Source organism: Talpa europaea, assembly GCF_964194135.1.
Source record: "Talpa europaea genome assembly, chromosome: 7".
NCBI lineage: Eukaryota > Metazoa > Chordata > Mammalia > Eulipotyphla > Talpidae > Talpa > Talpa europaea.
The window spans coordinates 136,053,372-136,080,658 of NC_140074.1; the positions used below are offsets into that span (position 1 = coordinate 136,053,372).

General features: G+C 74.8%; 1 protein-coding gene across 5 annotated transcripts; it reads left to right on the forward strand.

The window, feature by feature from the left end:
* Window positions 1-582: 582 nt before the first annotated feature.
* On the forward strand, window positions 583-27,266 carry BAIAP2 (BAR/IMD domain containing adaptor protein 2; the record flags this gene model as incomplete). Of its 5 annotated transcripts, none has more annotated exons than XM_084238327.1 (14): window positions 583-636; window positions 8,375-8,450; window positions 9,248-9,334; window positions 13,905-13,966; window positions 14,236-14,307; window positions 14,489-14,626; window positions 18,866-19,018; window positions 20,500-20,724; window positions 20,848-21,049; window positions 21,355-21,556; window positions 21,632-21,700; window positions 21,785-21,947; window positions 22,464-22,498; window positions 27,099-27,266. In XM_084238327.1, 14 exons carry the CDS (start codon window positions 583-585, stop codon window positions 27,166-27,168), a joined length of 1,608 nt encoding a protein of 535 aa, XP_084094453.1. The 5 variants fall into 5 exon arrangements, with proteins under 5 accessions (XP_084094453.1, XP_084094454.1, XP_084094457.1 ...); XM_084238328.1 differs by lacking the exon at window positions 27,099-27,266 and adding an exon at window positions 22,861-23,807; XM_084238331.1 differs by lacking the exon at window positions 27,099-27,266 and adding an exon at window positions 22,861-23,807 and having other exon boundaries at window positions 20,968-21,049.
* Between the last annotated feature and the right edge of the window lie 21 nt (window positions 27,267-27,287).

Sequence of the window (27,287 nt, forward strand, 5' to 3'; positions counted from 1 at the left end):
CGGGGGCCCGCGGGGAGCCGGCTCAGGCCCGAGGCCGGGGACGCCCGCCCGGCCGCCCCGCCGCCCCCGGGGTCCGCCCGCGGGGCCGTCGGGGTCGACCCCCGCCCCCACTGGCCCCCCAGGCCCGGCCGGCGCGCCCCGCCCCGCCGCCCCGCCCCCGCCGCGCCCCCCGCGCCGCCCGCCCCCGCCCCGCCCCCAGCCCGGCTGCCGCCCGCGCCCCTCAGGCTGTTCCCGGGCCCGGCCCGCGCCGCGCCTCCGCCTCCTCCCCCGAGAGCGACCGCGCGGCCGGCCAATCGCCGCCCGCCGCTGCCCGCCGGCCCCGCCCCCGCCCCGCCCCCGCCCCGCGCCGGAACCCGCCAATGGGAAGGCGGCGCGGGGGCGGGCCTGCCGGTTGCCTAGCAGCGGCGGGGCCGGCGGGGGCGGGCGGCCGGGGGCGGCGGCCGGGGCCCGGCGGGGGCGGGCGCAGGGGCGGGGCCGGCGGGCGGGGCCGGCGCGGCTATAAAGGCGGCGGCCGGCGGGGCCCCGCGCTCCCGGCCCGACCCGCGCCGCCGCCCCCCGGCCGAGCCGCCGCGGACCGGCACCATGTCGCTGTCGCGCTCGGAGGAGATGCACCGGCTCACGGAGGGCGTCTACAAGGTGGGCCGGGCCGGGCCGGGGGGCCGGGGGGCCGGGGCGTCGGGGCGTCGGGGCGTCGGGGCTCCGCGGGTCTCGGGGCTGCCCGGGCCGCTCTCCGTGGCCCCCGGGCGGGCGCGGGGCGGGCGGGCGCGGGGCGGGGCGGGGCGGGCGGAGGCCGCGCTGCCCGCTCCCCGCCCCGGCCCCCGCCCCGGCCCCGGCCCCGGCCCGGCCGCGCTTATGTAAGCGGAGGCGCCGGGGCCGCCGAGGGCCGCGCGTCCCGGGCCGCTCCCGGGGGACGGGCCGCCGCCCCCGCCTCCCGGCCGGGGCTCCCGGCGGCGCCGCGCTGAGCCCGCGGGCGCCCGGAGCCGTCGCGGCCGGGGCGGCCGCGGGTCCCGCCCGACCCTGAGCCCGCGGGGCGGCGGCGGCCGGGCCGGGCCTGCGGGGGCCGCGCGGGGGCGGGGGCGGCGGCCGCGGAGCAGGAGCGGGACCGGCCTCGGGTGTCGGCGCCGCCCGCAGCCCGCGGCCCGTGTCCGCCGGGCCCGCGCCGCGTGGAGGCCGAGGGGCCGCGCCGCCGGGTCAGCCGGGCCCGCCGGGCCAGCGGCGCCCCCCGCCCCGCCCCGCGCCGCGAACTTTGCTGACGGGACTCGGGGGCACCTGGCGCGGATCCCCGCGCGCCCGGCACGGCCGAGCCGCAGCCCCGCCGCGAGGAGGCCGGGGGGGGGGGCGGCCGGGGCTCTTCCCGCGCACGGGCGAGGGTCTCCGACTCCTGGCTCCCCGGGCCGGCGTGCGGGCAGGCGGGCAGCCCCGGCCCCGCCGCTCCCCCCGCCGTCGCGGGAGCACAAGGTCCCGGCCCGGCCCAGGTCGCAGCCTTGGCGCCGCCGGGCAGAAACCAGTCGCGCCCCGCGCGGGCAGGACGCGGCCGGGGCCACCGCGCGCGGCCGGCCGGCGAGTCCCGGGACAGCGCCGCTGGGCACAGGCGGCAGCCCGGCCCGGCGTGACCTGCTCCGCGCCCCGGCTCTGGCTCTGGCTCTGGCTCTGGCTCTGGCTCTGGCTCTGGCTCTGGCGGAGTCTCGGGCTGCGGCTCCGGCGGTGCTGGCGGGGGCTGCGGGCGCTTGGCCTTGGCCTTGGCGATTAAACTGCGCGGCTCCGCCGCTCCTCCCCCGCCCGGAGAGCTGCCCCGACTCCCAGCTCCCGCCCGCGCCCTGGCCCAGCCTGTCCGGGGAGCTCACAGAGCTGGGGGGGAGGAAGCGCCTCTCCTCACGACCGAGCAGGGGGACAGGGACTGAACCCCCCAGGGGCCTCCTGGGCGGGCGCCGGGCTGGGGTGCAGGCAGCGGAGCCTGGAGCGCTGGTCAGTGCCCGGGACCCGGGAGGAGAGCAGGTGGGCCAGGTGCTGCTCAGAGCAAAGCGAAGCTGCCCGGCCGCTCCCCGGGGCTGCCTCAGCTGCAGCCTCGCCCCAGGCGGCGTCGGGGGACAGGCGGTGACCCTTTGTGTTCCTGAACCTTGAGAGAAGGCCCGGCCCTGCGTGACCCGGTGACCCATCGGGAGCCCGGAGGAGCCCGTAGTTCTCAAAGCCCGGGCTTGGCCGTGGGGGCCTGCGGGCTGGGTCGTGCTGCCGCGAGCGAGGCCGCGAGTCGTCTCCACCGGCGTGCTCGGGGCTGGCTGCCAGCGGGGCGGGAGCCAAGCAGGGTTGCCCCGCCTGGTTGGGGCGGTTGGTAGGGCTGGTACAAGCTGTGGGCGCCAGCACAGCAGGAGGGAGCCTGGGCACCGGTGCCTCCGCCGGCTCTCCCGGTTGAGAGCGGCCACCGCCCTGCCCTTGCCGCGTCTCGTCCCCCCTCACGCCTCAGCAGGGGTCTTGGGAGAGGTGCAGGGTGCGGCCCCAGCCCTCGGCCACTGACCGCAGGCATCGTGCCCTCACCCGCGGTGGGTCACGCCAGGCCGCCGGCTGCGGTCAGAGTCTGGCCTCCCCAGCGGACAGAGCTCGGGGCGCCCGTGGGCAGGACGAGAGTGCAAATGCCTGCTGGGGAAGCAGACGAGGCGGCTGTTCTGCCAAGGAGGTGCCGGCCCCGCCTGAGCACATGTGTGGGTGTGTGCGCGTGTGTACGTGTGTGCACCTGGTGCGTGCTTGAGTGTGTGCTTGTGCATGTGTGGGCTTTGCTCTGGAGGTGCTTTCACGTGCCCAGCAGGGTCACCTCTTCTGCTGAGACCAGGGGACCCGCTGTCCCAACGGGCCCTCGGGGTCTCCCATCCCGGAGCCCGCCGTGCGCGCCTGCGCCAGGCAGCCTTTCCTGGCGGGACCTCCCGCCCCCTCCCGGGCAGCCCCAGGCAGCGCCTCCCGGGCAGCCATGGGCTCCACAGCCCGGGAATCTTGCACTTGAGGCGCCCCGAGCCGAGGGTGTGCTGGCCCGCGGCCTCCACGCTGGGCGGGGCATCCGCCTGTGCCGCCTCCCTGGGCCTCGACTCCAACACACACCCTGCGGGGGTGACTCAGCTCTAGACACCGTCCGCGGGCACCCGGGTGCCCCTGCGCTGGGCAGAGGAGCGGCAGCGCCCTGGGGCCCCGGGCCTGGTGGCTTTGGGCCGAAGTGTCCCAAGGCAGCCCCGTCCGCAGCCACCGCTGGGCAGAGCCCATCCCCTCCTCCTGAGCTGAGCCCCAAGGGCTGGCTCCGCCATGCCCCCCACTTTCGCAGATCTGGGTCCTGAGCAGGGACTGTGGTGTCTGATCCTCTGGGCAGGGCGTGGGCGGGGCTGCCCCGCTGCCGCCCCCACCAGCCGCATGTGACTGCCCTCGGTCCTCTGGGTTGTCATCCGCTGGGGGGTCTTCAGCCAGGGCCCCCCCGGACTCCCGCTGCTCCCAGCGGTTCTCCTGAGGTCTCTAGCTGGGGGGGTCCTCGTAGCTCTGCTCTGTACCCTGGAGCCCAGGGGGCAGCCCCAGTTGCTGCCTCCGACGGAGTAATTACAGGGGCGGGGGAGCCCTGCCCCAGCGCGGCCCAACTCCTCTGGCCCCGAGGAGCTCAAGGGCGCCCACCCGGAGGGGCGGGACCGGGCCCCTCACGCACGCTCCTGCTAAGCCCAGGAGCGAGGCTGGGGACGGTGTGGCTCCCTGGCCCAACGCCTGCCTGGCTGCGCTCTGGGCTGTGTTTCCCTGTCATGTCTCTGGGGTTTTCCTCGAAGCGCCTGGGCCCTGCCCTGCAGGTCCGTGCCAGCGCGTTTGTTTCTCAGCCGCGGGAAGGCCGAAGGCCGGTGGGCCCGGGGCCGCGCTGGCCCTGCCTGGCCATGCTGGGACGGTCACGGTGGGCTCAGCGGGTGGAGACGCCGGGGAGGGCTGCCGTCAGGCCCGGGGACGCGTCGGGGTTCCGTGGACAACTCGCAGGACGCGCGTGGGGAGGCTGTGCCCCCCCGGGAGCTGGGCCGGGCCGCGGGGCGCTGGCGCCGGGAGGAGCCCGGTGTGTTGAGGGCCTCGCTGCTCCGGCTCGCTTGGAAAGGAAATGGGCTCGGGAGGCCGCCGCGGGCCCGCCCGCCGCCCCGTCCCCCTGCGCCGCCGCGAGCTGGCCTCTGCTCTCCGCCGCGGATGCCCGTGTCCCTGTGCCTGCCGGTGTGCCTCCTGCTCCCGCCCGCGGCCCGTCCTGCCTCGCGGGGCCCAGCGGGGCTGACCTGTGTGGACGACCCGCGCGGTGTCCTCACCCTGGCTTCCCTGGGGCGGCCCGGGCCGGGCCCGCTCGCACTGCCCGAGGGTCGGGCGGCCAAGCAGCCTTCCGGGGCACAGGGCCCGCCCGCCCGCGCCCTCCCGTCCCGGGGCCCCCGCGCAGGTGCCGGCGTGTCCTCGCGCTGGAGTGCAGGTCCCCCCAGCCAGGCCTCCAGGCCGCTGCCTGTCTCCCTGCCCCGGGGCCCGGTGTCCCGAGGGTTTCAGGCAGGGATTCCAGCTCCTGCTCCGGGACGTCCTCGTTAGCGGTTCGGTGAAGCAGCGGAAAACTCCCGGCCGCCGAGCTGGGGGCCGCCGCGTGTGTGGGGTGCAGGCCGCGGGGCGGCGGCCAGGCTAGGCCGCTGTGTCTCCTCTGGGGGCTGAGCTGGAGAGGGGCCGGGCGTGGGCCCTCGGGCCCCTGCGGCCTCACTTTACCGCCGGCTTCCGGTCACCGCCCTTCCACGGTGCTGGGGTGGGGGCTTCAGCCTGCGAATCATTGGGGACACTCCGGCAGCTCTCGGGGTTCCCCCAAGTTCCAGCGGGCCGGCGTGCTGGGGGTGGGGCGTCCTGGCCTCGCTCTGAGGCCAGTGGGAACTCGGGCGGGCGAAACCTCCCTCCCTCGTCCTGACGACTCCACCGGGCAGGCCGCGCCCCCCGGAACGCCAGGCACGGCCCGGCTTCCTGGGGACACAGCCATGGGACCCGCGGCCAGCCGGGGTGGCGGCGAGGGCGGGGCGGCAGGACGCGCCTCTGCCATGGGAAGGAAGGGCCGGGCTGTGTGTCTGGGCCGGGCCGCGGGGCTCCTGGATCATCCGGTTCTGCTGCGGGCGGGCAGCCCCACCCGGCCTTTCTGGGCGGGCTCCCCAGCGGAGCGCAGCTGCTTCCTGTCGGCCAGGGGCCTGGGCGGGGTCTGCGCCTGGTTCAGGAGGTCAGGCTGGGGAGCAGACCCCGAGAGAACACGCGGGCGGGGGGCAGGTGTGCCGGACCCCGCGAAGGGCGACTCCCACCAGCCCTGGGAGACACAGGCCTCAGGAGCTCTGGCTGCCCCTCCCCCCGGGGCCCGTGCCACGGCCTTGGGCCAAGCCCAGGACAGTCCTGCAGACTCTGTCTCTGGTGGGTGCTCCAAGGCCCGCGCTCAGGCTGGGCCGAGAACTGCCGTGGGCCCTGGGGTGCCTTCCCGGCCCCTCGCACCCGGTGAGCTTGGGCAGCTGGGGCCCCTCAGTCCTCGGGCTCTCCCCCTGCACCCCTTCCACCCCAAGGCGGAGACCAGCATCTCCTGCTCTGGGCCAGCAACACTTGGCCAGTCCTGGCGCCCGGGGAGGGGGTGGTGGCTGTGGCGGGCAGCCCCTGGTGCCTGGCAGATCCGTGCAGCTTGGCTGGGCGGCGTGGGGCAGAGCGGCTGGTCCCAGCACGGAGGCCGCGTTGCCCTGGTCTCTCTGTAGGACGGTGCTCCTCCCCGGACGGTCACCCCTGGTGGACTGGGCAACAGTCCCGGTGCTGGCCCTGCTCACCCTGCCCGGTGTGGCGGAGGAGGGAGGGGCGTGTGGCCAGGCAGTTAGGCGAGATCCCTCGAGGCCGCAGGCCACGTGCACCTGCAGGCCAGGGGCACCTCCAGGCCTGCCCTGGATGGACAGTGCCTGGCCCGGCCCTGTGGAGGAGCACGGAGCTGGGCGGCCGGGCTCCTGCTTCTGTCCTGCGAGCTGGCGACCGTGGGGACGCCTGGGCCCAGGTGGAGAGAGCCACGGGCGGCTGGGCCCTGGAAGCGGGGGTGCAGATCTCCAGGAAGGGGTGTGGAGGAGGCAAGGCAGTGGGTAGGGGCCTCCCCGCCCCGCGTCCAGCAGACCCTGGGTGTCGGGCACGTGTGGACCGAGCAAGCCTCCTGCCGGCCACGCCGGGCCCCGGCCCCGCGGCCGCCCTCCCTGCGCAGGGCGGGGGCGGCTGGGGGGACGTCACTTCCCTCCGGCAGAGGGCAACTGCGCGGCCGCCTGCCGGGAGGGCCTGAGCAGGGCCGCCCAGGCCTGTCCGCGCTGGGCAGAGGCAGGAGCCGGCCGGGCAAAGTCCCTTGGCCGCGCGCCTCTAGAAGCGAGCTGGCCGCTCTCCGGCCCCCGGGCGGGAGCGGGGGTGTCCGCCGCCCTTTGTCCCGGCGGCCGGGCCGACCCAGGACCCAAGTGGATCAAAACGCTGTCACCGTCAGGCCGGCCTCTCCTGCCCAGGACGCCCCTGGCTCCTGGCCTTGGGGTCCTGCCAGCAGCTGCCCGAGTCGCTGGGCTCCGGCCCCGCCCTGCCCGGGGGTCCGCGGCTGCGGGCGAGCAGGGTCCGGGCAGGGGCCACGTCTCCGGCTGGGCCGGGGTGCGCGTGTTCTGGGGAGCCGCAGCGCGGCTCCTGGAGGTGTGTGTTGCCAGCGCCCACCGCGCAGGCGCGGGCTCAGCCTGGTCCGGGCCCAGACAGCCCCGGCGGGCGGGGCGGGGAGTCCCGGCTGGCGGGGCTTGCGTGGGGGCCTCTCCCTGGCAGGGAATGGGGTCCTGGGGCTCCTCTGCTCCCGGCGTCCCTGGGGCCAGCGTGAGGATGGCACGGGGAAGCCCAGGGCACCCGCTGAGAGTCGCGCGGGGTCCGGGGCTCAGCAGCTCATTGGGGCCGGGCCGCCCGCCTCCCCTTGTTTGCGGACCTTCCCTGCCGCACGCCGAGGAGGACACTGGGGCGGTTGGGCTCCAGAGCCCCCCTTAGTTGCCGTCTGTCCGTCCGTTTGCTCAAACGAGCCACGTAGCTGCCGGCAGGGCTGGTCCCGGGCCCCGCGGCAGGGGTTGCTGTGAGCACGTGCGTGGGGGGCTCGGGGGCCTCTGCGGGAGCGTGGGCCTGCCCCGAGCCGGGGCGGTGGGGGGACCTGGAGCCCCCGTGGCAGCAGCGCCCTCCCAGCACCTGCACGGCCACGCGGGGCCTGTTCCCCGCTCCCCAGGAGGCCCGTCCTTGGGCCCGCGGTGCTCACACCCTCGCCCCCGCCCCGGCCTCAGCCCCCCACGGCCACGCAGAAGCCGGGCCTACCGGGCGGCTGGAGCCCCCTCGCCGGCATTCCTCGTGCGTGAGCTCAGCTGCCGCGGCGTGGAAACAAAACTGGGTCCATCCCGCGTCACCCGGGGAGCGGCAGGCGCTGTGGGGCCCCGGGTGCCGGCAGCTCCCGGCCTGTCTCTTGCGCTCAGCGTACGTGGTCGGGGCTCAGAGCGGTGAAGCCTCCTTGGAGGGGAGGCCGGAGCTGCTGGGTCCCGCAGCCGCCAGCTCCGGGTCTGCTCGCCACCCCTTGGGGCCCTGCCGCCGCCGTGTTCGTCACCGAGAGCAAGACGCGTCCCCGCTGGCCCCCAACACCCGCACCCGCACCCCAAACCCCGGAAGCAGGGCCACAGCTGCCCTCGGGCCAGAGCTGCTCCCATCCGTCCCCCCAGTGCCCGCCGGGCCGCGCCTCCCTCCGCCCTGTGTGGAGCCGGTGGCGGCGAGCACTCAGCCCAGGCCCTGCTGCCCAGAGGGCCTGGCCTGGCCCCCAGATGCGGCCTCCGTGCGCCCCTGCCCTGCACCCACCACACCCCGCCCCGCGCCCCTCCCCGCCCGCACACCCGGCCCCCCTGGACCCGACCCCAGCCCGCCCTGCACAGAGCCAGGGGGCGCCGCTGGCGTCCTCAGCCAGGCCTCTGGGCACGTGCCGGGCGGGGTGGAACTGGCCCCGGCGGGGTGGAATTGGCCGTTGCCCGCGCACGTCTGTTCCCGGCCTTGTGAGCCAAACGTTCACTTGGCCTCCGCGGCGAAAGTCTAATCTGTCGGAGAGCGGCCGAGACCGGCAGCGCCGCCCCCTCCGCCGGGCACGGATCAGGGCGCCCGCGGCGCGGCTCACGGCGGTGTGGAGCCCGGCCGGAGAGCCCCCAGGCCCGCCGGTGCCGACCCTCGCAGTGGGTCGCCATCCTGGGCGGCCCCCACCCCCGGGGACAGGGGCGTCTCAGGGCCGGAGGGCCGGGTGGCGGGAGCCTGAGGGGCTGGCGCAGGGCGAGGCCCGGCCGCCGTGTGCGCTGACCGAGCCCCCGCTGCTTCCCCACAGGCCGTCATGGAGCAGTTCAACCCCAGCCTGCGCAACTTCATCGCCATGGGCAAGAACTACGAGAAGGCGCTGGCAGGTGAGCGCCGGCAGCTGCGGGGCATCCCGAGGGCCCGCCCAGGGGCACCCGGTGGGGCGCATGTCCCCCAGGCCCTCGGAGCTGCAGGCGGGGCTCGGTCTCCCGAGACCCCCACCTGGCGCCCCAGGGCTGCTGTGGCTGCTCCCTGCCGGGGGGTTCGGGCCCAGACGGGGGCGCCCCCTTGGCCATCTCTCCGGCGCCAGCGTCACCGCCTCTGAGCCCGGCCGGCCTGGGGGCAGGGAGGGGGAGCCGTGCTGCCTGCCGGCCTGTCGCCTGGGACAGACCCCGAAGCTGCCGTCCAGGTCAGGGCCTCCTGGCTGGTCTCCTGGGGGCGCTGACCCCAGGCCTTGGGCACGAGTGTCTGTTCCTCAGGGCCGTGTCCCGAGCAAGGCCTGAGGTGGTGGCCGCACAGGCCCCACCCCGTCTCGGCCCGGCAGGCCGCGGGCAGCAGTGTGGGGCCTCTGGGGCTGCCGCCGAACTGCCGGCCCGACCCGGCCTGCTCCCCGCGCGTCGGGAAAGCCGGCGATACCGGCCACGTCCAGTGCTCCCGGGCCCGGCTCCGAGTTCTCCACGTGAAACTCATGTCCCCCCTTAACGCGGCCCGGCGGCTGGTCGAGTCTCCTGGCCAGCCGACCCCTTGGGCAGTGAGGGTGGGGGTGGGTCCCGTGGCCGCCCCACACTCGGGGTGGGGTGCCCAGGGCGAGGCCGCACGCCCTCGGGACTGGTCGAGGCTGCCGGGTGATCGGGCTGGCGCTCTGCTCAGCCGCGCGCCAAGGAGTCACCCCTCTCTCCCCCAGGTGTGACCTATGCGGCCAAAGGCTACTTCGATGCTCTCGTGAAGATGGGCGAGCTGGCCAGCGAGAGCCAGGGCTCCAAAGAGCTGGGTAAGCTTCTGGGTGGGGCACCGGCAGGCGGGGTTGCAGTCCTGACAGCTGCACCCTCCTCAGGCTGGGGTGACGATGTGGAGTCCCTGGGAAGTGAGTCAGATGGTGGCGCCCCCACCCCAGCCCTTTAGGCCCAGGGACTAGGTGGGGGGCGCAGCCCCGGGCGGCCGCCCACCGGGCATGGCAGGGGGCGGTGGTCACTGCAGTGGGGCCGCGGCCAGGCCCCCACGCTGCAGCCCGGGCAGCGCTCGGTTCTCTCCGCGTCCAGCTGCCCAGCCCCAGGAGCAGCCGTGCACACACTGGCCGCCCGCCATGGGGCCTGCGGTGGCCTCTGTCTCTCTCGTCTGGGCACATGGTTCCTGGGCCGCGCGGGGCCCCTGCTACCAGGGCGTGCTGCCCGCTGACCACAAACCCCGGTGGGGCCGCGGCAGCATCGGGCTTTCTCTGGGGCTGGAGTGGAGATGCGGCTGCGAGTTGAGAGGTGCGCAGGGGCCCCCCGGTGGCAGCCCGGTCAGGCCTGCTTGCGACACTGAGGCTGGAGGCTGGGGCCCCGCGGTGAGGGCCAGGTCGTGCCGCAGCCGGTCTGGGACCCTGGGGGTCCCGCTCCATGCTCTTGGGCTCCAGTGGCAGCTGGGGGGCCTGGACCCCAGAGAGCAGCTGGGTGTCGAGCGTCTCACGCACAGCTCCCGTCCGTCCGTCGGCCGGAAGGGCCACGCCTCGCGCGGCTGTGCATGTGGGGGCCGTGCAGGGACAGGCCACCCTCCCTGCTGCTCTGCTGTCCCTGGGGCTGCCCGGCCCCTCCTGGCGGGGGCCCTTGGCGCCCGCCTCCCCCCACCTGGCGTGGGCTGCGCGTTCGCTCCAGACACAAGTGCGGCCGAGCAGCCCCCACCCAGGGCGTCTGTGTCTCTGACGGCCAGTGGTGTCCCCGGGTGAGCCGGGAGGCTGGGGCCGGGCCCGTGGAGCTAAAGGTGCCTCCCCCACCCCGCGGGGCTCCAGCAGCCGGTCTCCTGCCACGGGTCTAGGCCTCGCGTGGAGCCGGAAGGCCCCCTGTGGGTGCGCGCTGCGTGACCAGCCGCCGATGCGTCCCCCACCCGCAGGCCACAGTGGCCCTTCGCCGCCGGCTCACTTCCTCTGTCGGGGTCTTCAGTGGCCCCGGGGGTCCTGGGGCCCCGTCCTTGGCATGACGCCCATCCTTTTTTTTTTTAAAGATTTATTTTTGCACACAAGAGCTGGGGTGCAGGCCAGAGATGCGGGGGGTGAGAGGATTCACCAGAGCCAGAGCGGGGAGCAGAGCAGGCAGGCCGAGGAAGTACCCTGCCGAGGGGAGCCGCGGGGAGCCAGGAGAGGTCTGCGGGCCGGGCCGTGTGGGATTCTCGCGGGCGGCCGGGATCGAACTGGTGCTGCAGAGGCTGCGGGCACTGGGGCAGCTTCAGTGCGGCTCAACCGCCTGCGCCCCCAGGGAGGCCCCCGGGCTCTTTCTCTTGCTTTTTCTCTCCAGATAGGGCAGCAGCTGTGCCCTGAACCTCACCCCCTGCTGCCGGCCCCGCCCTGTTCCCCCCAGAGCCTGGCCCTGTCCTTCCTGCGGGGCCCCCCTCCTCCTGGAGCCGGCTGCAGGCCTCTGGCAGCCGAGCTTTGAAGGCCCCAGCGCCGTCCCTCCCCCCCACGGAACAGCCGCGACCTCCGGGGCACCTTTGCGGGACTTCCCTGCAGAGCAGCAGCTCGGCCTGGGCTGCCCAGGGCTGCCCGCTCGCTTTGATGCCCCGCCTGGAGGGGAGGGGGGACGCTGCCCCGCCCCGGCCTGCTCTGGCCGCCGCCGCGCCGGCTCTGCCTCCCCGGGCCCTCGTTGTGCTTCGCGGGCCGGGCTTCCGCTGGGGCGGCCGCCCCTGCACAGGACACACACGGCTGGGGCTGCCGCTGCAGAGGGCTCAGGGGCTTGGCAGGGAGCAGAGGACACACGTCCAGCTCAGTGGCCGCTCCGGCCTCCTGTCCTCCCTCAGGAAGGGCGGCGGGCCCCAGCCCGTGTTGTCGCGCTCGCCGCTTCCTCCCAGCCCCCCGAGGTGTCCTGTCCCCGGGGGGCCTTCGGGCGCCCTGGCTCCAGTCTCTGCAGGGGGGGCCTTCCTGGGCCACGGCAGCCTCTGTGCCTTTGGGCATCGCCCCGCTCTCACTGGCGTGGTGGGCAGGGCTGGGCAGGCGGGGGCGGCCACGCCCGTGCCCCTGGCTCCTGGCACCGTGTGACCCTGGGCAGGTGACTCAGGCTCTGTGCACACGCTCCGTGCCTGCCCGTCCCCTGCTGCTCCGGGAGGCGAAATCAAATAGTCCTCTGGAATGTTCTGGATCCGGGGGTGGCGGCACCACCTGAGGTGAAGCTGCCAGCAAACATGGCCCCTTGCCTGCTCCTGGTACCCGTCAGCCCTTGCTGTCCCTGAGGCCCCTGCCCTCCGGGAGCCGTTGTTTGTGGTCCGGGCGTGTACACGCCTGCCCGCCCCACCCGCAGTGCCAGGAGGGGTGCCGGGCTCCCCAGCTCTGCCAGGAGGTGGCTCCACACCTGAGCCCGGCAGCTCGGCCTGAGTCACGCTCCTGGTGTGCCTGCGCCCTGGCACTGGGCAGCCCCCTGCCCACCCTCGGCCTCCTTCCTGAAGGGCACCTTCTGGCTGTCCGCCGTGCCCGTGCAGGGCTAAGCCTTGGCCGCTGGACCCCGGCCTGCGAGGCAGTTTCCAGGCACTCCCGCTCCCCAGCAGGGCTCTGAGGGTCTTTGGTGGGGCCATTGGGCTTCTGTGCGCTCAGGGAGGCTGCCGTGCACACCTGGCCCGTGTGTCCAGCCCCGGTGCGAGTGCAGCCTGTGATGGCCGCGGCCTCCACCGACGGGGCCCGGGGCCAGCAGGACGTGGTGGGGTACCAGGGTCTCCTGCCTTCCCTGGCTGCTGGCCTGACGGGCGCCCCCTGAGAGCATCTGCTCCTCAGCTGGTGGCACCGCCCAGCACAGGCGTCGGCCGGCCACGGCCTCTGTCTGGGGCTGCTGCTGGCCCAGCTTGGGGGCCGGGGGAGCTGCACCCAGGCCCCAAGGTGCAGGTGACAGGCGCCTGCAGCCTGCCTGCCCTGTTGAGGGGCGAGTGGCGGACCCCGTGTGCCCACCGTTCTGGGCACCCACACAGGTGCTGTCACGTCCCCTGTGCACCTGAGGGCCCGAGGGCACACCCCTCCCGGCTCGGGGGTTGGGGGTCTTGCGCTCAAGCCCCGCCCAGACCTGACTGTGGCGCCGGGATGCCAGGTGTCCCCGGGTCTCGTAAGCACCGGTCCTGGCGTCCTCCTGCTTGAGAAGAGTCGGGGGGCGCGGTACCGATGTCAGGCGCGCCCCACCTGTGGCGAGGCTGTGGCCGCTGGGGGCCTGGGTGAGGGCCCAGGGGCTCCGCAGTGTCCCGCCAGGCCGGGCAAGCCGCGGGGAAGGCGGCTGTTCTGCCTCCGCGCCCTGGAAGACTCGCTGCAGCCGCGACACCCCTCGGGTCTGGGACTCCCACTGGTCGCCTGAGGTGACGGATGGGGGCCTCCGGGTGTTGGCCTCAGCCCACCGCCATGCCCTCCTCGGCCCGCACTCACCCCTGCGAGCTGTGCCGCCTGCTGCCCGCTGCCCCCACCCGGGCTCCCCCCCAAGCTCTGATGCCCCAAGGGCAGAGGCGGTGGGGGAACCCCAGTTTACTCTGGCCCCGCCGGGGTCTGCTGCACGTCACGAGGACGGGGGTTAAGCGGACCCCGGCGAGCTGGCACCCGAAGGGAAGGGCCATGCCCGGCACAGGTGGCCGCGCAGAGGCAGCCAACGGGGGCGCGCGAGACCAGGTTCTTTCTGGGGGGACACACGGAGCGGGGGGCTTGCTGAGCGCGTGCCGAGTGACAGAAGCGGCCCACGTCCACGAAGGGAGCTTTCTCGGTTCCTCGGAAGAGCGCCGGCCGCCGGGACGGGGGCGGGCCGCGGCGGGGCCGATGGCAGCCGAGCGCCCCCGGGCAGTCGGCCGTAGGGCGCAGCCCCAGGCCTCACGTCATACCGGCCCGGCCGAGGGGGCATGGAGGGCCTGGCGCCGCTCTGGCGCCCAGAAAGCCACGGCCCTCGAGGGCGACGTGGTGCGTGGTCAGCTGGGGACCGGCCCTCCCCAGAGGAGGAGGAGCCGGGCCTGGGGTGACTCCGGCTGAGCCCCGTCCCCCGCTGCTCAGCCTCCTCTGGGGAGCGGCCCGCGGGCAGGCCGGGAGCAGGTGTGGGCCGGGCCTCCTGGGCTGAGGCGGCCCCCATGGGCGTCCCGGGGCGTGCTCCGGGGCCTGCTCGCTCTGCTGCCGCCAGGGCCTGGGGGCAGGGAGGGCCCTCCTGCCCTTGCCGTGGCCCTCGGCTCTGGTGGGCCCTGAGCACCCCCAAACACACGTCTGAGGCCTGCTGTCTTGTGTGGGGTGTCACCAGCCGGCGCCGTGCCCGCCGCCTCACCTGTCTGGCCTGGCGCCCCCGGGCACCGCCTGGCACCCTGGCCCTGTCCGCAGGGTGCTGCGGCGACTCAGGCGCTGACCGCCCCCCCTTTGCTTGCACGTCCAGGCGACGTCCTCTTCCAGATGGCCGAGGTGCACAGGCAGATCCAAAACCAGCTGGAAGAAATGGTGAGTCCGGCCGCGGCCGAGGCAGCCGCTCGAGGAGGGCGGGGTCAGCTGCGGGGGCTCCTCGCCCGCCCCCTGGGCGTACCGCTGCCCTCCGGGCCGGGCCTGTGTGGGCCACGCACCCCGGAGCAGCTGGCGGGGCCTGTGACGCGTCTGGGCGCCAGGGACGCTGGCCGAGGCCGGAGCCGCCCCCGGTTGGGAATGGGGGGCGCGGCGGGCCCGGGGTGCTGTGCGGCCCAGCCGGCCCTGGGCTGACCCCGCCTCCCCCGCAGCTGAAGTCGTTTCACAACGAGCTGCTCATGCAGCTGGAGCAGAAGGTGGAGCTGGACTCCAGGTACCTGAGCGTAAGTAGCGCCGCACCTGCGCGTGGGCGGCCCCTCCCCGGCCGCCTGAGCCCGGCCTGTCCACGGGAGAGCCGGTCCCGGGACGCCCCCGGGGCTGCGGCCGCCGCCACCCCCACCGAGGGCCGGGGCCGCGGGGCGCCCAGGGAGGGCTCAGGGGTCTCGGCCACGTGCCCCCCCGCAGGCCGCGCTGAAGAAGTACCAGACGGAGCAGCGGGGCAGGGGCGATGCGCTGGACAAGTGCCAGGCGGAGCTGAAGAAGCTGCGCAAGAAGAGCCAGGGCAGCAAGAACCCCCAGAAGTACTCGGACAAGGAGCTGCAGGTGGGCCGGGGGGCCGGGCGCGGGGGCGGCCGCAGCGGGAGGGGAGAGCTGCTCCTCAGCCGGCCCCTGGTCCTCCGTGCAGCCGCTTGGCTCCCGGGCCCCGGGCCCACTGGGACAGCGGACTCGAGTCCCGGGAGTCGGGGTGAAGAAGCTCCTTGGGGGCTGGGCAGGGCGAGCCATGGGGGTGTGCAAGCCCCACGCGGCGTGTCCTGGCGTCAGCCCGAAACCAGGGCAGCAGGACGCGGTCACCCCTCCGTAGGCCGTGGGTGCTGCCGAACCCCAGCGCCCCGGGCAGCGTGTGGGAGCGCGGTGGGCTGCTCCTCGTCCGGGGGCCACACGCTGGAGACACCCCACCGCCCAGGGGTGGTGCCGGGAACATCTCCAGGGGCCCTGGCCTGCAGAGGCTGCTGCGCCTGGGTGTGGGCGGGCGTTCTGGCGGCTGAGGGCCTTGGGCACCTGGAGCTGCGCCTCTCCTGACCCTTGACCTTCACACGCCCTTCAGCAGCTGAACCCCACTTGGCGGGGGGGGGGCAGCAGCAGCACTCGGAGCCTTCCCCCCGCACTGTGTGCGGCGAGGGGGGCCGCACCCCCCTGGCTGGACCAAGTGGGTGTGCTGGGGTGTGGTGCCCGCTGCGCCCAGCAAGGAAAGTGCCCCTTGGGGCTGCTCCCCACCCACGAGCTCAGCCACAGCCAGGGCCGGAGCGTCCAGCCGTCAGGGGTCCTGGGAGCAGGACCGGGTCAGAGCCCGCCGTTCCCGGCTGTGCCAGGACTCCCACGGGCTCGTTCTCGTTGTAGGTCAGGGAACGGGTGCTCGCGCGCATTCGGGGCACAGACTGGAGCGGGTTCCATCTGGAAGGGCATGGCCGGAGGCCGGGCCGTGGGCACTCGGCAGGGGGCAGGTGGGGCGGCCCTGGGCCCTGTCCTCATCCTGAGGAGCCGAGCTGCTCCCCGCAGCCCACACCCTCCGCTTCTCGCCCCTCATCAGGGCTCCGGGGGTGGCCAGCTCTGGGCACATGCGCCCTGAGGTCCCGTGGGAGCGGATGGGGACTGCTCCTGGCTTCCTGTGTGCCCCCCGGGCAGACCGAGTAGGCCCCGTCCCCTCCCGCCTGCCCTGTGATTTCTCTCCCTGGTCTCTCCCTCCAGGGGTTTAGGGCTGTTGGACTCGGCCTGGGGCTTCTTGGAGGTGGGTCACGGGGAAGCCCTGCCTGCTGCCCCTCAAGCAGGCTGACTGCTGGGGGAGCGGGGCCCCCCGCGCCACAGGCGGGCCAGGAGGGCATGGCCTGGGCCTGGCCCAGAGGCGGCAGGGCCGAGAGCCGCGTGGCGCCCTCCCCGCGGCACACTGGGCTCGCAGGAGCCCCTGGGGGTTGGGGCCCCCTCCATGCCCGCGGAGCGGGCGGAGAAGCGTGGGGGGGGCCACGGCCAAGGGCGAGGAGCTGCGGGTGGGGCTCGGGCGCCCCCCCCCCTGAGTCACCGCTGAGCGGCCTCGCGGATCACTTTTGTCTTCTGGGATTACAGGCTGCTCAGCCCGGTGACTAAGTGGGAGCCAGTGTGGTCCTAACCGCTTCCAGCTGGGTGTTTCCAGGCGCGTCGCCATGGCACCGGCGGCACAGCCGAGGCGGGTGGGACCCAGCACAGGCGCGGCCTCTCCACCCGCTGCTCTTTCCCAGGGAGCCGGCCACTCCTCCGGCTCGGGGTGTCCCTGCCCCAGGCAGCCTGGAGAGGGGGGCAGCCAGCTCTCACCCGGCCTAGATTCCCGGATCCGCCCGAGGAGCGGCGGCCTCCCCCGGGAGCGGGCGACCTAGAAAGGGGGTCAGCAGAGCGGCCGCGCCCCTTGGCCAAGGGCAACGCGTGTCCCAGCGCTCGAGGACAGGCCTTGGCCCAGGGTGAGGGCAGGGCCGGGGCGCACAACCCTGGTCCCACCCGGCTGGTCCCTCCTGCCTGCTCCCAGAGACGCGGGGGCACTGCCCACCCCGGCCCGGCCCCCTGCCGTGCCTTGTGTCCCCAGCGTGGGGAGCTTGGCGAGCGAGCCCCTCCTGCCCGGCGCGGCAGCGGCAGCCCCGCTAAGGAGGCCAGGAGCTGTGCGCACACGCCCCACTGGCTCTGCCCCCCCACCCCGGGGAGCGAGGGGCGGTGGGGAGCGCTGCTGCAGCCTAAAAACCCAGAAACCGTGCACGGCCCGGGGAGGGCTGCTCTCCAGCAGGCAGGCCCAGGGGGCCCTCGGCCCGGTTTAAGCCGCCGCCCCGGGCCACTGCGGACGTGGCGCCTGCCCTCCTGCCCGCCTGGCCTCCGCTGGCCTCCCTGCCCGAGGCTGCCTGCGGCTCGGGGCCCACGCCCCTCTTCCCCGCCCCCAGGCATGGGGCTCCTTGTGCCGGGCTCCCCGGGAGCCCCCACCCCGGGCCGGCTGTGCTGGGGTTGGTGGGACTCTGGAGGGCTGAGGTGCTGGCCCAGGGGAGGGCACACGGGCTAAACCCCCACCCACGCTCTGCCTCTGCCTCTGGAACTGCCACAAGTCACCCCTGCTGCGGGCCACGGGGCTTCCAGGTGCCGGTGCCAGCCCTGCAGGAGGTGGGGCGCCTCTGCCTGCTGCGCCGGGCCTGGCCCTCCAGACCCTGTGTCCTCCGGAGGTGCCTAGTCCCCAGGCCTTTGTTCTCACAGCCCCTCCTCGCCACCCCCCCCCCGCCCCCCACACCACTGTGCCTTCGGGCACCCGAGTCGGGCAGGCTGAGCCGCCCACCTGGCGGGGGTGGCAGCATAGAGTCCTGAGGCTGTGGGTTTTGTAACCAGAGGAAAAGTACTGGGAGCGCCGGGAGGGGGAGGGGCGCCGGGAGGGGGAGGGGCGCCGGGAGGGGGAGGGGCGCCAGGAGGGGCGGCGGGAGGAGCAGCCACGGGCTCTCACCTGTGCGCGGGCGCCGCCCCCGCAGCCCGGCCTGCGCCCCCGCCGCCCAGGGTAGGGTGCTGCGCAGCCACCTCCGGCTCGGCTGGGGAGCCTGGGCCTTGCCCTTGAGGCTGCAGACCTGGTGTGGATCGGGGTAACCTTTCAGCTCCCCGGGGGGGTGAGTGGGGGGTGTGGGAGCAGGTGCCAGGTGCCCCCTGGGGACGGGCCACGGACAGGTGCTGGCGGGCGGCCAGGCTCGCGGAGCCCGAGCACCGCGCGGGGGAGGCGGCAGGAACAGCCTGCTCCACTCCCTCCAGCCGCCCACCCAGCTCCGCCGCCCACCCACGCTGAGTCAGAGCCTGCGAGGAGGCTGTGAGTCAGGGGGAGGCCCCTGCTCGTCCCGGCTGCAGGCCGGGGAGCCCGCCGGGCGCGTGCGGTGGGCTTCCGGGGGCTGGTGGGAGGGGAGGCGGGGCGAGCAGGGCAGAGGCTGGCACGGGGGCTCCCATGGCAGGCGGCCTCTGGCGGGGGCTGCTGGGGCCCTGCAGATCTGGGGCGTCGGGCGCTCCCGCAACAGCCGCCCACGCCTCACGGGGGCCTCGCAAAGCTCCAGCCCGCAAAGTCGGAGCGTGTCGGGTGCAAGGCAGCGGCTTCCGGGGCTGGGCTGCCGTTGGTGCCCGTGGGAGGTGTCCCCCGACTCTGGCCCGCCCGGCCCGGAGCCCACGTGTGCAACCACAGGGCCCCGGGGTGGGACGCGCGCCCCGCGTAGAAAGCCCCGCCGCGGGCCTGGTCTGCTCGCGCCCTTCCCCTGCTCTGCAAGTTGACAGCCGCGCCCCCCAGTCGGTCGCTGCCCTCCCCAGAGGGCCCCGCGTCCCTGGCTGCCCCCAGGCCCGGCCTGCCCTGACAGCGGGGTGCGGGGGCCTGGAGCGGCTGGGCTTCCATTTTTGTGGGGGACTCGCCTTCAATCCCACGTCGCCGATTCTCCGCCTGCGACGGCGCCCCAGGGACAGCGGCAGGGCCGCTCTCCCCCACAGGCCCGGCTCCCCACCCACCGTGGCCCTGGCACGTTCTAACCACTCACCCCCTGGAGAGGGGACGCGTGGTTTTCCCCTCAAGGATCCCTGCCGCCCCCATCTCGCCCTCTCCTGAGCCTCCTAGGGCCGGGGCCTTCAGCGCCCCCATCACAGGAAGAGCCCCAGGGAGACAAGCCGGGCCTCTCTGCTCACAGTCCTTCGGCTGGGCCGGGGTGCAGCATCCCCCCCGGTCAGCACGGGTTGCTGGGAGCTGCTCCAGGCCGAGCCTCCAGCTCCACCGTGGGGGGTGGCAGCCCCGTGCCTGCGCCAGCTGACCCCCCCCGCCCCCTGCAGTTCATCGACGCCATCAGCAACAAGCAGGGCGAGCTGGAGAGCTACGTGTCGGACGGCTACAAGACGGCCCTGACGGAGGAGCGCCGGCGGTTCTGCTTCCTGGTGGAGAAGCAGTGCGCCGTGGCCAAGAACGCCGCCGCCTACCACTGCAAGGTGAGCGCCCAGGACGGGCCGTGGACGCTTGTCAGTTCCCTGTGGGAGCTGCTGACCTCAGGGCCTCCTGCCTGACGGGCCCACATGCCTGGAGGCACCACCGGCCCTCGTGCCCTGCGCCCTGGCCTGCCCCTCACGGGGCCTCCGGGCCCACAGCTCTGCTCACCCTGTGGAGCAGTGTCGCCCGGATCCTGAGACCAGTGTCTCCCTGGGCCTCCCTGGCCCGTGTCCACAGCTGCCACAGCTTGGCTGGCCCTCACCCGCCCCCACCCCCTCCGCACATCTCCATCAGCTCTGGCCAGCCTCTCCCTGCGCCTGGGGTACAGCAGACACTGGGCACTGCCCTGGAGGCCCACGGGGCCAGGGGACGCCCCCTTTGCCAGCCCCGCTCAGCCTGGCCCTTGGGCCCTGCTCAGCACCAGCTGCCCGGCTTGCAGGCCGCTCCCTCCCCGCTGCTCCAGAGGGGCCTCCTGGGATGCAGGCCTGGTCACTCCCAGGGCCGCACCCACTCCGTGCCCAAGTCCCAACCCCGCCTTGAGGCCACACTCTGACGTGCTCCCCCCAACCCCTGTCACAGCTCCTGGGGGTTCTGCCCCGGAAGGCTCCATCATGTCCCAGGACTTGGCCAGGCCTTGAGCGGTTCAGACGCCCCTGGGCCAGCCCCTGGGCTGGAGACCCCCATGACGGGAGCTGGGGTGGGAGCTCTTGGGGCGTCGGAACATTCTGGAACACTCCAAGAGCTTGAAAGCGTGGCTAGACAGCTCAGCCAACCAGGGTGGCCCTAGCTCCTGCTCCGTTCTCACCAAGGGGCTCTGCAGGTCAGCAAGGCACACGGCCTGGGCCTGGCCTCCAAGGAGACCGCTCCCTCAGTCCACGGACAGCGGTGTCCCTGGGGAGGCTGGGGGCAGGGCTGCCTTTGTCCTCCTGCCCTGTGCCGGGGCTCACTGGCAGCCAGGGGTGGGGGGATGCAGCAGGGGAGGCCGGGCGGCTGCAGCCTCCAGGCTCAGCGGCAGCAGGCGGCAGCGCCCTCTGGCGGCAGCGCAGCCCTCAGACTGGCCTGGCAGGGCTGGGGGGCGGGGGCACGTGCCTGTGGACCACCCCAGCCAGGGGTGCAGGCGCCCTCCAGGCCTTGCCTGGGGCTGGAGCGGCGCCACTGCCCTTGGAGCATTGGGGGTCCCGGTCCCCTCAGACACAGAGCCCCTCCAGAGGCGACGCCCCACTCCCCCGTGCGCCCCGGAGAGGTTGCCAGCCTGTGGCCTCTGCTTCCTCCGGCCCTGGTGGCCACTGCCCTGCACGGCCCCGGGGTACACCAGCCCCTCCCAGCCAGGGGCCAGAGACACACCGGCGCCCGCCACCTCGTGTGGCCCTCTCCCCCCGACGGGGCCGTGCTCTGCCTGGCGGGCGGCAGGGGCCATGTCCTGCAGGGCGCCCGCGCCCCACGTGCCCACCTTGACTCCCGCCCTGTGCGGCTCCCTCCTCAGGGCAAGGAGCTGCTGGCGCAGAAGCTGCCGCTGTGGCAACAGGCCTGCGCCGACCCCAACAAGATCCCGGACCGCGCAGTGCAGCTGCTGCAGCAGGTGGTGGGCAGCAACGGCGCCGTGCTCCCCAGCGCCCTGTCTGCCTCCAAGTCCGACCTGGTCATTTCGGACCCCATCCCGGGGGCCAAGCCCCTGCCAGTGCCCCCCGAGCTGGCCCCGTTCGTGGGGGTGAGTCCGCGGCCGCCGGCAAGCTCGCCCGGGGTGGGGGGCCGGCCCCGGGGGGGGGAGGGTGCTCCCGCCGGCCGCGCCTGGGCCGCCTGCAACGCGCGCCCTTGCCGCCTCTCCCGACAGCGGCTGTCAGCCCAGGAGAACGTGCCCATCCTGAACGGCATCTCGGGCCCGGACAGCGAGGACTACAACCCCTGGGCTGACCGCAAGGCCGCCCAGCCCAAGTCCTCGTCTCCCCCACAGTCCCAGGGCAAGATGAGCGACTCCTACTCCAACACGCTCCCCGTGCGCAAGAGCGTCACCCCGAAAAACAGCTACGCCACCAGTAAGGGCCCGGCGTGCGCCTCCCCCCGCAGTGGCGGCACCCCAAGGGAGGCCTGGAGGCCCAGTGCTCATGGCGCCGGCCCGCACCCCGGGGACCCGTGGGCGCCCCCTTCCTGGACCGGAGGGCTGCACACATGGGGCCCATCAGCCCTGGCGATGGGCGCCAGGGGGGGAGAGGGAGGCGGGGGGGGGGGGTCCGGACGCCCGCCGACCTGGGCCATGGGGTCTGCCGATGAGCAGGTGGGAAGGCGGCGCCCCCTCAGGCTGCGGGGGGCCAGCGCCCCTCACTGCTGCCCTGTCCCGCAGCAGAGAACAAGACCCTGCCCCGCTCCAGCTCCATGGCGGCCGGCCTGGAGCGCAACGGCCGCACGCGGGTGAAGGCCATCTTCTCGCACGCGGCGGGGGACAACAGCACGCTGCTGAGCTTCAAGGAGGGCGACCTCATCACGCTGCTGGTGCCCGAGGCCCGCGACGGCTGGCATTACGGCGAGAGCGAGAAGACCAAGATGTGAGTGGCGGGCGGGGGGGCGGAGGCGGCCGGGCGGGGCCAGGCGGGGCCGCCTCTCACGGGCCTCCTCCCCAGGCGGGGCTGGTTCCCCTTCTCCTACACCCGCGTCCTGGACGGCGACGGCAGCGACAGGTTGCACATGAGGTGAGCGGGCGGGAGGGGCTCTGGGAGCCGCGGGGGGGACTTGCTGCCGGAGCCGAGGGGCCCGAGCTGAGCCGCGGCCTGCAGCCTGCAGCAGGGCAAGAGCAGCAGCACAGGCAACCTCCTGGACAAGGACGACCTGGCCCTCCCGCCGCCCGACTACGGCACCTCCTCGCGCGCCTTCCCCGCCCCGACGGCCGGCGCCTTCAAGCAGAGGCCCTACAGCGTGGCCGTGCCCGCCTTCTCCCAGGTGAGCCGTGACCGCGGGGCCAAGAGGGGGCGCAGCGGCCCGGGCGCTGACGGGGGCCTGCCGGAGCCCCCGCGGGACCAGGCGAGTGTGCGCGGCGCTCCTGGGTGTCCCGCGGCCAGCCGGCGGCCAGCGTGGTGGGCAGGGGCCCGGCGGCCCCCGGGCAGGGGGAGGGTGGCCGGGGCGGAGGCCAGCTGAGGGCGCCGCCGGCGGCGAGGCCCTGGTTGGGTGTCGGGGCAGCTCCCCGGGCCCCTCTGTGGCCGTCGCAGACCCCCGATGCCACAGCGCCCCGCCGGGGCTCCGACAGCCGCCCGCGCTCCTTGGGGGCCTTCCCCGGCCCGGGGGCTACCCGTGGCCAGCAGGCGCCCTCCCGCCAGGGAACGGGGGAAGGTCCTCGCCGGCCCGGGCGGGCAGTGTGCGAGGGCTCCGGTCCCGTCTGGCCGGACAGGCAAGGTCAGCTCGGCGCAGGGGCCGGGCCCGCCGCCCGCACACCCTGACCGGCCGCCGTCTCCTTCCCAGGGTCTGGACGACTACGGGGCGCGGGCTGTGAGCAGGTAAGGGCCTTGCGTGCGTGCGGCCTGGGCCGTGGGGGGCGGGCGCCGCCCTGCAGAGGGGCGGGAGGGGCGGCGCGGCCGCTGAGGGCCCGGCTCGGGTCTCTGAGGGGGCGGCCCCTCCCGGCTGAGCAGCCTGGCCCCGCACCCCCAGGCTGGGGGCCCCCCCCCGTCACTCTGCTTCTCTGGGCCGCCCCTGGGCTGCCTGTGGTCAGCAGGGACCCGGCCCAGCCCTTCCCCGCCGCCTCCACGCACAGACCCCAGACCCATGGGGCGGGCGCTGCACCCCCCGGCCGGCCGGCTCCCTGCCAGGCCCGTCGTCCGCCCCCCGCCGGCGGTCCGCAGCGGCCTGTCTCTCTCCGCAGCGGCGGCGGCACGCTGGTGTCCACGGTGTGAGGAGCTGCTGGGGTGGCTGCTGCTCGAAGCCCCCCAGCGTGTCTGGACTCCAGCGTTCCCGCCTCCGCTCTCCTCGGTTTGTCTTGGTTTCTCCTCGTCCACCTGCCCCTCCCCTCGGTTGGTGCCCCCAGACTCTGACCCCAGGGTCCATGGTGCTGCCCCTCTGCTCCCCGCGCGCGGCCGGGCGGCCTCGGCTCCTCCCGTCCGCGTGCTCGCGGCACGCTGTCCCTGCCGGCCCGCCCGGCGCGAGACGGGGCTAAAGTTGGAAGAAAAAGGCAACGATCTGGCAAAAACACCCGCTCTGGGAGGCGGTAGAAGGACTTTCCCTCCCGGCCACCAGAAACACCTGCATGGACTCGCGCGCCCGCCGGCCCGCGGGCCTCCCGAGGAAGCTGGCGCTCCTGTGAGGGAGGCGCGGCCGGCTCCAGGGCCCCTCGGCCGCGGACGGAGCCCGGGCGGGCGGGGGCCGGGGCAGGCGCCGACCTCCCAAAGACCGCGGGGCGCCCGCCCTGGAGCCCGCAGCTCTGCGCGGCCCGGCCGGGGGCGCCCCAGGGTGCGGCGCGGGGCGCGCGGCCCGTCCGCCCTGAACGCTCCCGCCTCCGCGTCTCGATGACTGGAGAGACGCGCCGGCTCCGCTGCTCCCGCCTCCGCCCGCGCGTGTCCTGACCGGGCAGCGGGCGGCCTGCGAAGCTGCGGACGCTCCTTTTTCTGACGGGGTTTGGCAGGGCCCTCCCGCGCGGGGACGGGGCCGGCCGGCGGCAGCGCAAGCAGCGGGGGGAGGGCCCGGCTCGCCCGGGCCACGGTGGCCGGGGGCGGCTCGCGGAGGCCGAGCGCTGGAGACGCGTCTCCTTTTTTTCTTTTTTTTTAACCTCGGTCGTGCCCTGTACTGCAGTCGTTTGAATAAAAGTTTTATTTATTGCACTGAGCTGGGTGTGGCGCCTCCTTGCAGCCCCGTGGGCGCCCCCGCGGCCCAGGCTGGAGGCCCGGCGGGGCCCGGTGGCCGCGCCGCGGGGACGGTGCTGTGGGCCGCCGGCCTCTCCGCCAGGCGCCGGGGCGGGGCCGCGAGGCCCCTCCCGGGGCGCCCCCGCAGAGACCCCCTCCCGCCCCCGCGCCCCCACCAACCCCCTTGTGTTTCCTTGCAGCGCCGAGGTGGAAGTGGCCCGGTTTTGAGCCGCCCCGGCAGCGTAGTAAGTGCCCTGGCTTTCGCGCGCTGCCTCCGCGCTCGGCGCACCCTCGGCCTGCCGGCGGGCGGGCACAGCAGCAGGCCCGGGGTCTGCCGAGGCGGCCTCTGCTCTGGGCTCTGGGCTCTGGGCTCTGCTTCCCTTCCACCCTCCCTGGCTGCGTCCTGCCTCCTCTCGACACCGGCGGGTCTGACGGGCCGCTCGCTGCGCCCGCCCTGTCTGGGTGCCGCCCGCCTCTGCTGGGCGCTTGGCCGCTATCGGGGTGAAGCTGGTGACGGGCCGGCCGTGGCCCCCTTGGCTGAGGGTCCCTGCACGCTGGCCTGAGGCCGGGGCTCGGGGTTTGGGAAAACTCGCACCGCCCGGAACGAGGCGCTCGGAAGGCCCCGCGCTCGTGCCACAGGCAGAGGCCCCCACCCGCGGGGACAGGCGCCCCCCCCCACCACGAGGCCTCCCCGCCCAGGCGCTCAGCCGCACACGTGGCGTCCACACGCCCGGCCCCGCTCTGGTTCTCGGAGGACTGCCCTGCAGAGGCAGCAGGGGACGTGCGAGGACGGCGCTCGCTCTGCCCACCGGACGCACACGCCGCCCCCTCGCCCCCACGCCGCCGAGCCGCCGCATGTGCTCCGGGAGGCGCGGGAGACACCGGCCTCCTCCTCAATGCCCGTCTCCTGCCCGGGCTGTGCAGACCCCACTGGGCTGCCGATGGAGCCCTCCCGCGGGGGAGCCCGCCGCCAGGGAGGCCACGCGGCTCCCGGACGCGCCCCGGGTGTGGGGCGGAGACCAGGCTCCCGGAGGCATCAGCAGAAGCGGCCTGCCCGGAGCAGCGGTCAGGAGCCCCCGAGAGACGGGCACGGCTGCGTCCTCAGCCCCCGGGGAGGCAGCTGGGAAGGAGAAGACTCGGCCCCGCAGGGGCCGCCGTCCTGAAGACGGAAACCGCTGCCGCGGCAGGAGAAAGTTCCGCAGGAAGCAGGAACCCGCCCTCGCTCCAGCTGCTTCGCAGCCGCTCGGACCGCGCCTTTGTGGCCACTCGGCTCCTCTCAGAACCGCCCTGTCCGCTCCAAGCACAGGCTCCGAGACCACCGGCCGGGGACCTGTGACCCCACCACGCAGAGCCCTGGGGCTGCCCCGGCGCCCACCTCCTGTACCGTGCGGTCTGCAGGGACTGCCGGCCCCTGCACCCCGGCTCAGGAGGCCCTGGGGAGAGCCCCATGGTCCCGGCTGGCGGCAGCCCCCACCCCGGCATCACCTCGGGCTCCTGAGCGATGCCCCTCTGCCGGGGCAGGACCTGCGTGTCTTCCGTCCGGGGGCCTGTGGCCAGTGTCTGTCCCAACTCCGGGGGGCCTGGAGCCTGGGCGTCTGCCCCAGCAGTGACCAACGCCCACGTACCCCCCAGAGACCCCAGCCACAAGGGACAGCGCTGCTGCAGCGGACTGGCTGGAATCTTGTCCCAGACGCCACCTCAGGGTCAGGGCCCCGGGCGCCCCCTGGCCCAAGCAGGCGTCTTATGGCACCAAGAGGCTGAGCGGCCACCGGGGGTCTCTAGCCGGGCCCCTGAGGGGCTGCAGAGGTCCTGGAGAGTTGTGCCCCAGGCTGAGGTCTCAGGACCCGCCGTGTGGACAGTGAGGCAGCTGTGGCTTTGGGGGGAAATGAAGAAGGCAGGGTCAGAGATCAGAGGCCCTTGGGGGTGGGGAGGACAGCCCTGCAGTAGCCCCTCGGGCCCAGCCCGCGACGAGGGTCTCTGAAGCGCCAGACCATGAGGGCCGGGGCGTGCCCCCACCTGGCCAGTGCACAGCTCGCCCCCCTCTGCGAAGCCCGGCCGATGGACAGCCCAGCGTCCTGGGGCCTCCGCCGTGTGCCTTGGGTGGGGACCGCTGAGGGCACAGCGCCCTCCTGCAGAACCAGCCCCGCCTCGGGCCAGACATGGCCGAAGCGCGCCTGCGTGGCCAGAACTCAGGGGGCCCAGAAGGAGGTGTGCGTGGCCCACAGGATGGCGGTGGCTTTCCGGGGCGCTGGCGTCCACCCGGAAGACACTCTGAGCGTGTGGCGCGCGGCTCTTGGGCCTCGAGACAAGGCGTGCGCGCTTGCCTCCCTGCTCGTTGCTCTCCTCAGCGCCCGCCGCCTGCTCTGGCCCCATCCTGGGGGCACAGGCACACAAAGCCGTCGCCCACCCTAGTTTCCAGCCAGCACCGTCCTGGGGAGCTGGGTGGGCCCGCGCCTCTTCTGGCGCTGGACGGAGCACCCGCACGGCGCCCGAGGATGCCAGCCCAGCCGGCGGAGGCAACGCTACCCAGGTAACGCCCGGGCGCCAAGCGCTGCCCGGAGTGTCCTGTCCACGCGAGCCTTTCGTGTCCACGTGCCATCCGTGCTGTCCCTGGAGCGTCCTGTCCGTGCAAACCCCGTGTGTCCGCACGCCATCTGTGCTGTCCCTGGGCAGCCCGTCGTCCCGGCCTGAGGCCCGCGGCCGTGCCTGCGCAGGTCCTCCCCGGGAAACTCGAGGTGGGGCTTGGCGAGGACCAGGCCGGCGCTGCCCCGTGCTCACCTCGTCCATCTCGGTCTCTCGTCTGGCGAGTCTGTCTGTCCACTGTGGCCCTGGCAGCGGGGAGGGCCTGGCTCATGGATGGCGGACACGAGCCCTTGTCCCCGTCAGTGTGTCCGCGGTGTCGGTGGGGGGGGGCTGCGCCCCCGTGCCCACCCTGCCACCGCGAGCCGAGTCCACCGGACACGCCTTTCCAGGCAGGCGGCAGGCGACGGGCATGGGGGGGGCAACCCCTCGCACAGCCGCAGGCGTGCACGGGCCTCCCCACACCCGCCCTGGGGGCCGGCGGTGCTGGTGAGGGGCACGTAGGGGCAGCTGGCACCCGGGACAGCGGCCCTGCCTGGCTCTCCCCGGCAGCCTCCACTGCCCACCACCCTGGTCCCTAGGCCCGGCTGTTGGGGCGGTGCCTGCGCCTGAGCGCGCGGGCAGCACGGGGACGCAGCAAGCCCCGGGCCCGCCCACCGAAGCCCCTCTTCCCCCCTCTCCGCAGGAACCCCTTCGCCGACGTCCAGCTGAAGCCGACGGTGACCGACGACAGGTCCGCCCCTCTCCTCAGCTGAAGGTCGCGCGTCCCCCCGCTGTTGTTCGCGCACACGGTCTGCATCTGCTGCATCTGCGGACAGGCTGCCCCCCAGCCCTTCGCCCGCCCGGCTCTGCCCGCCCTGGCCGGGCCCCGCCT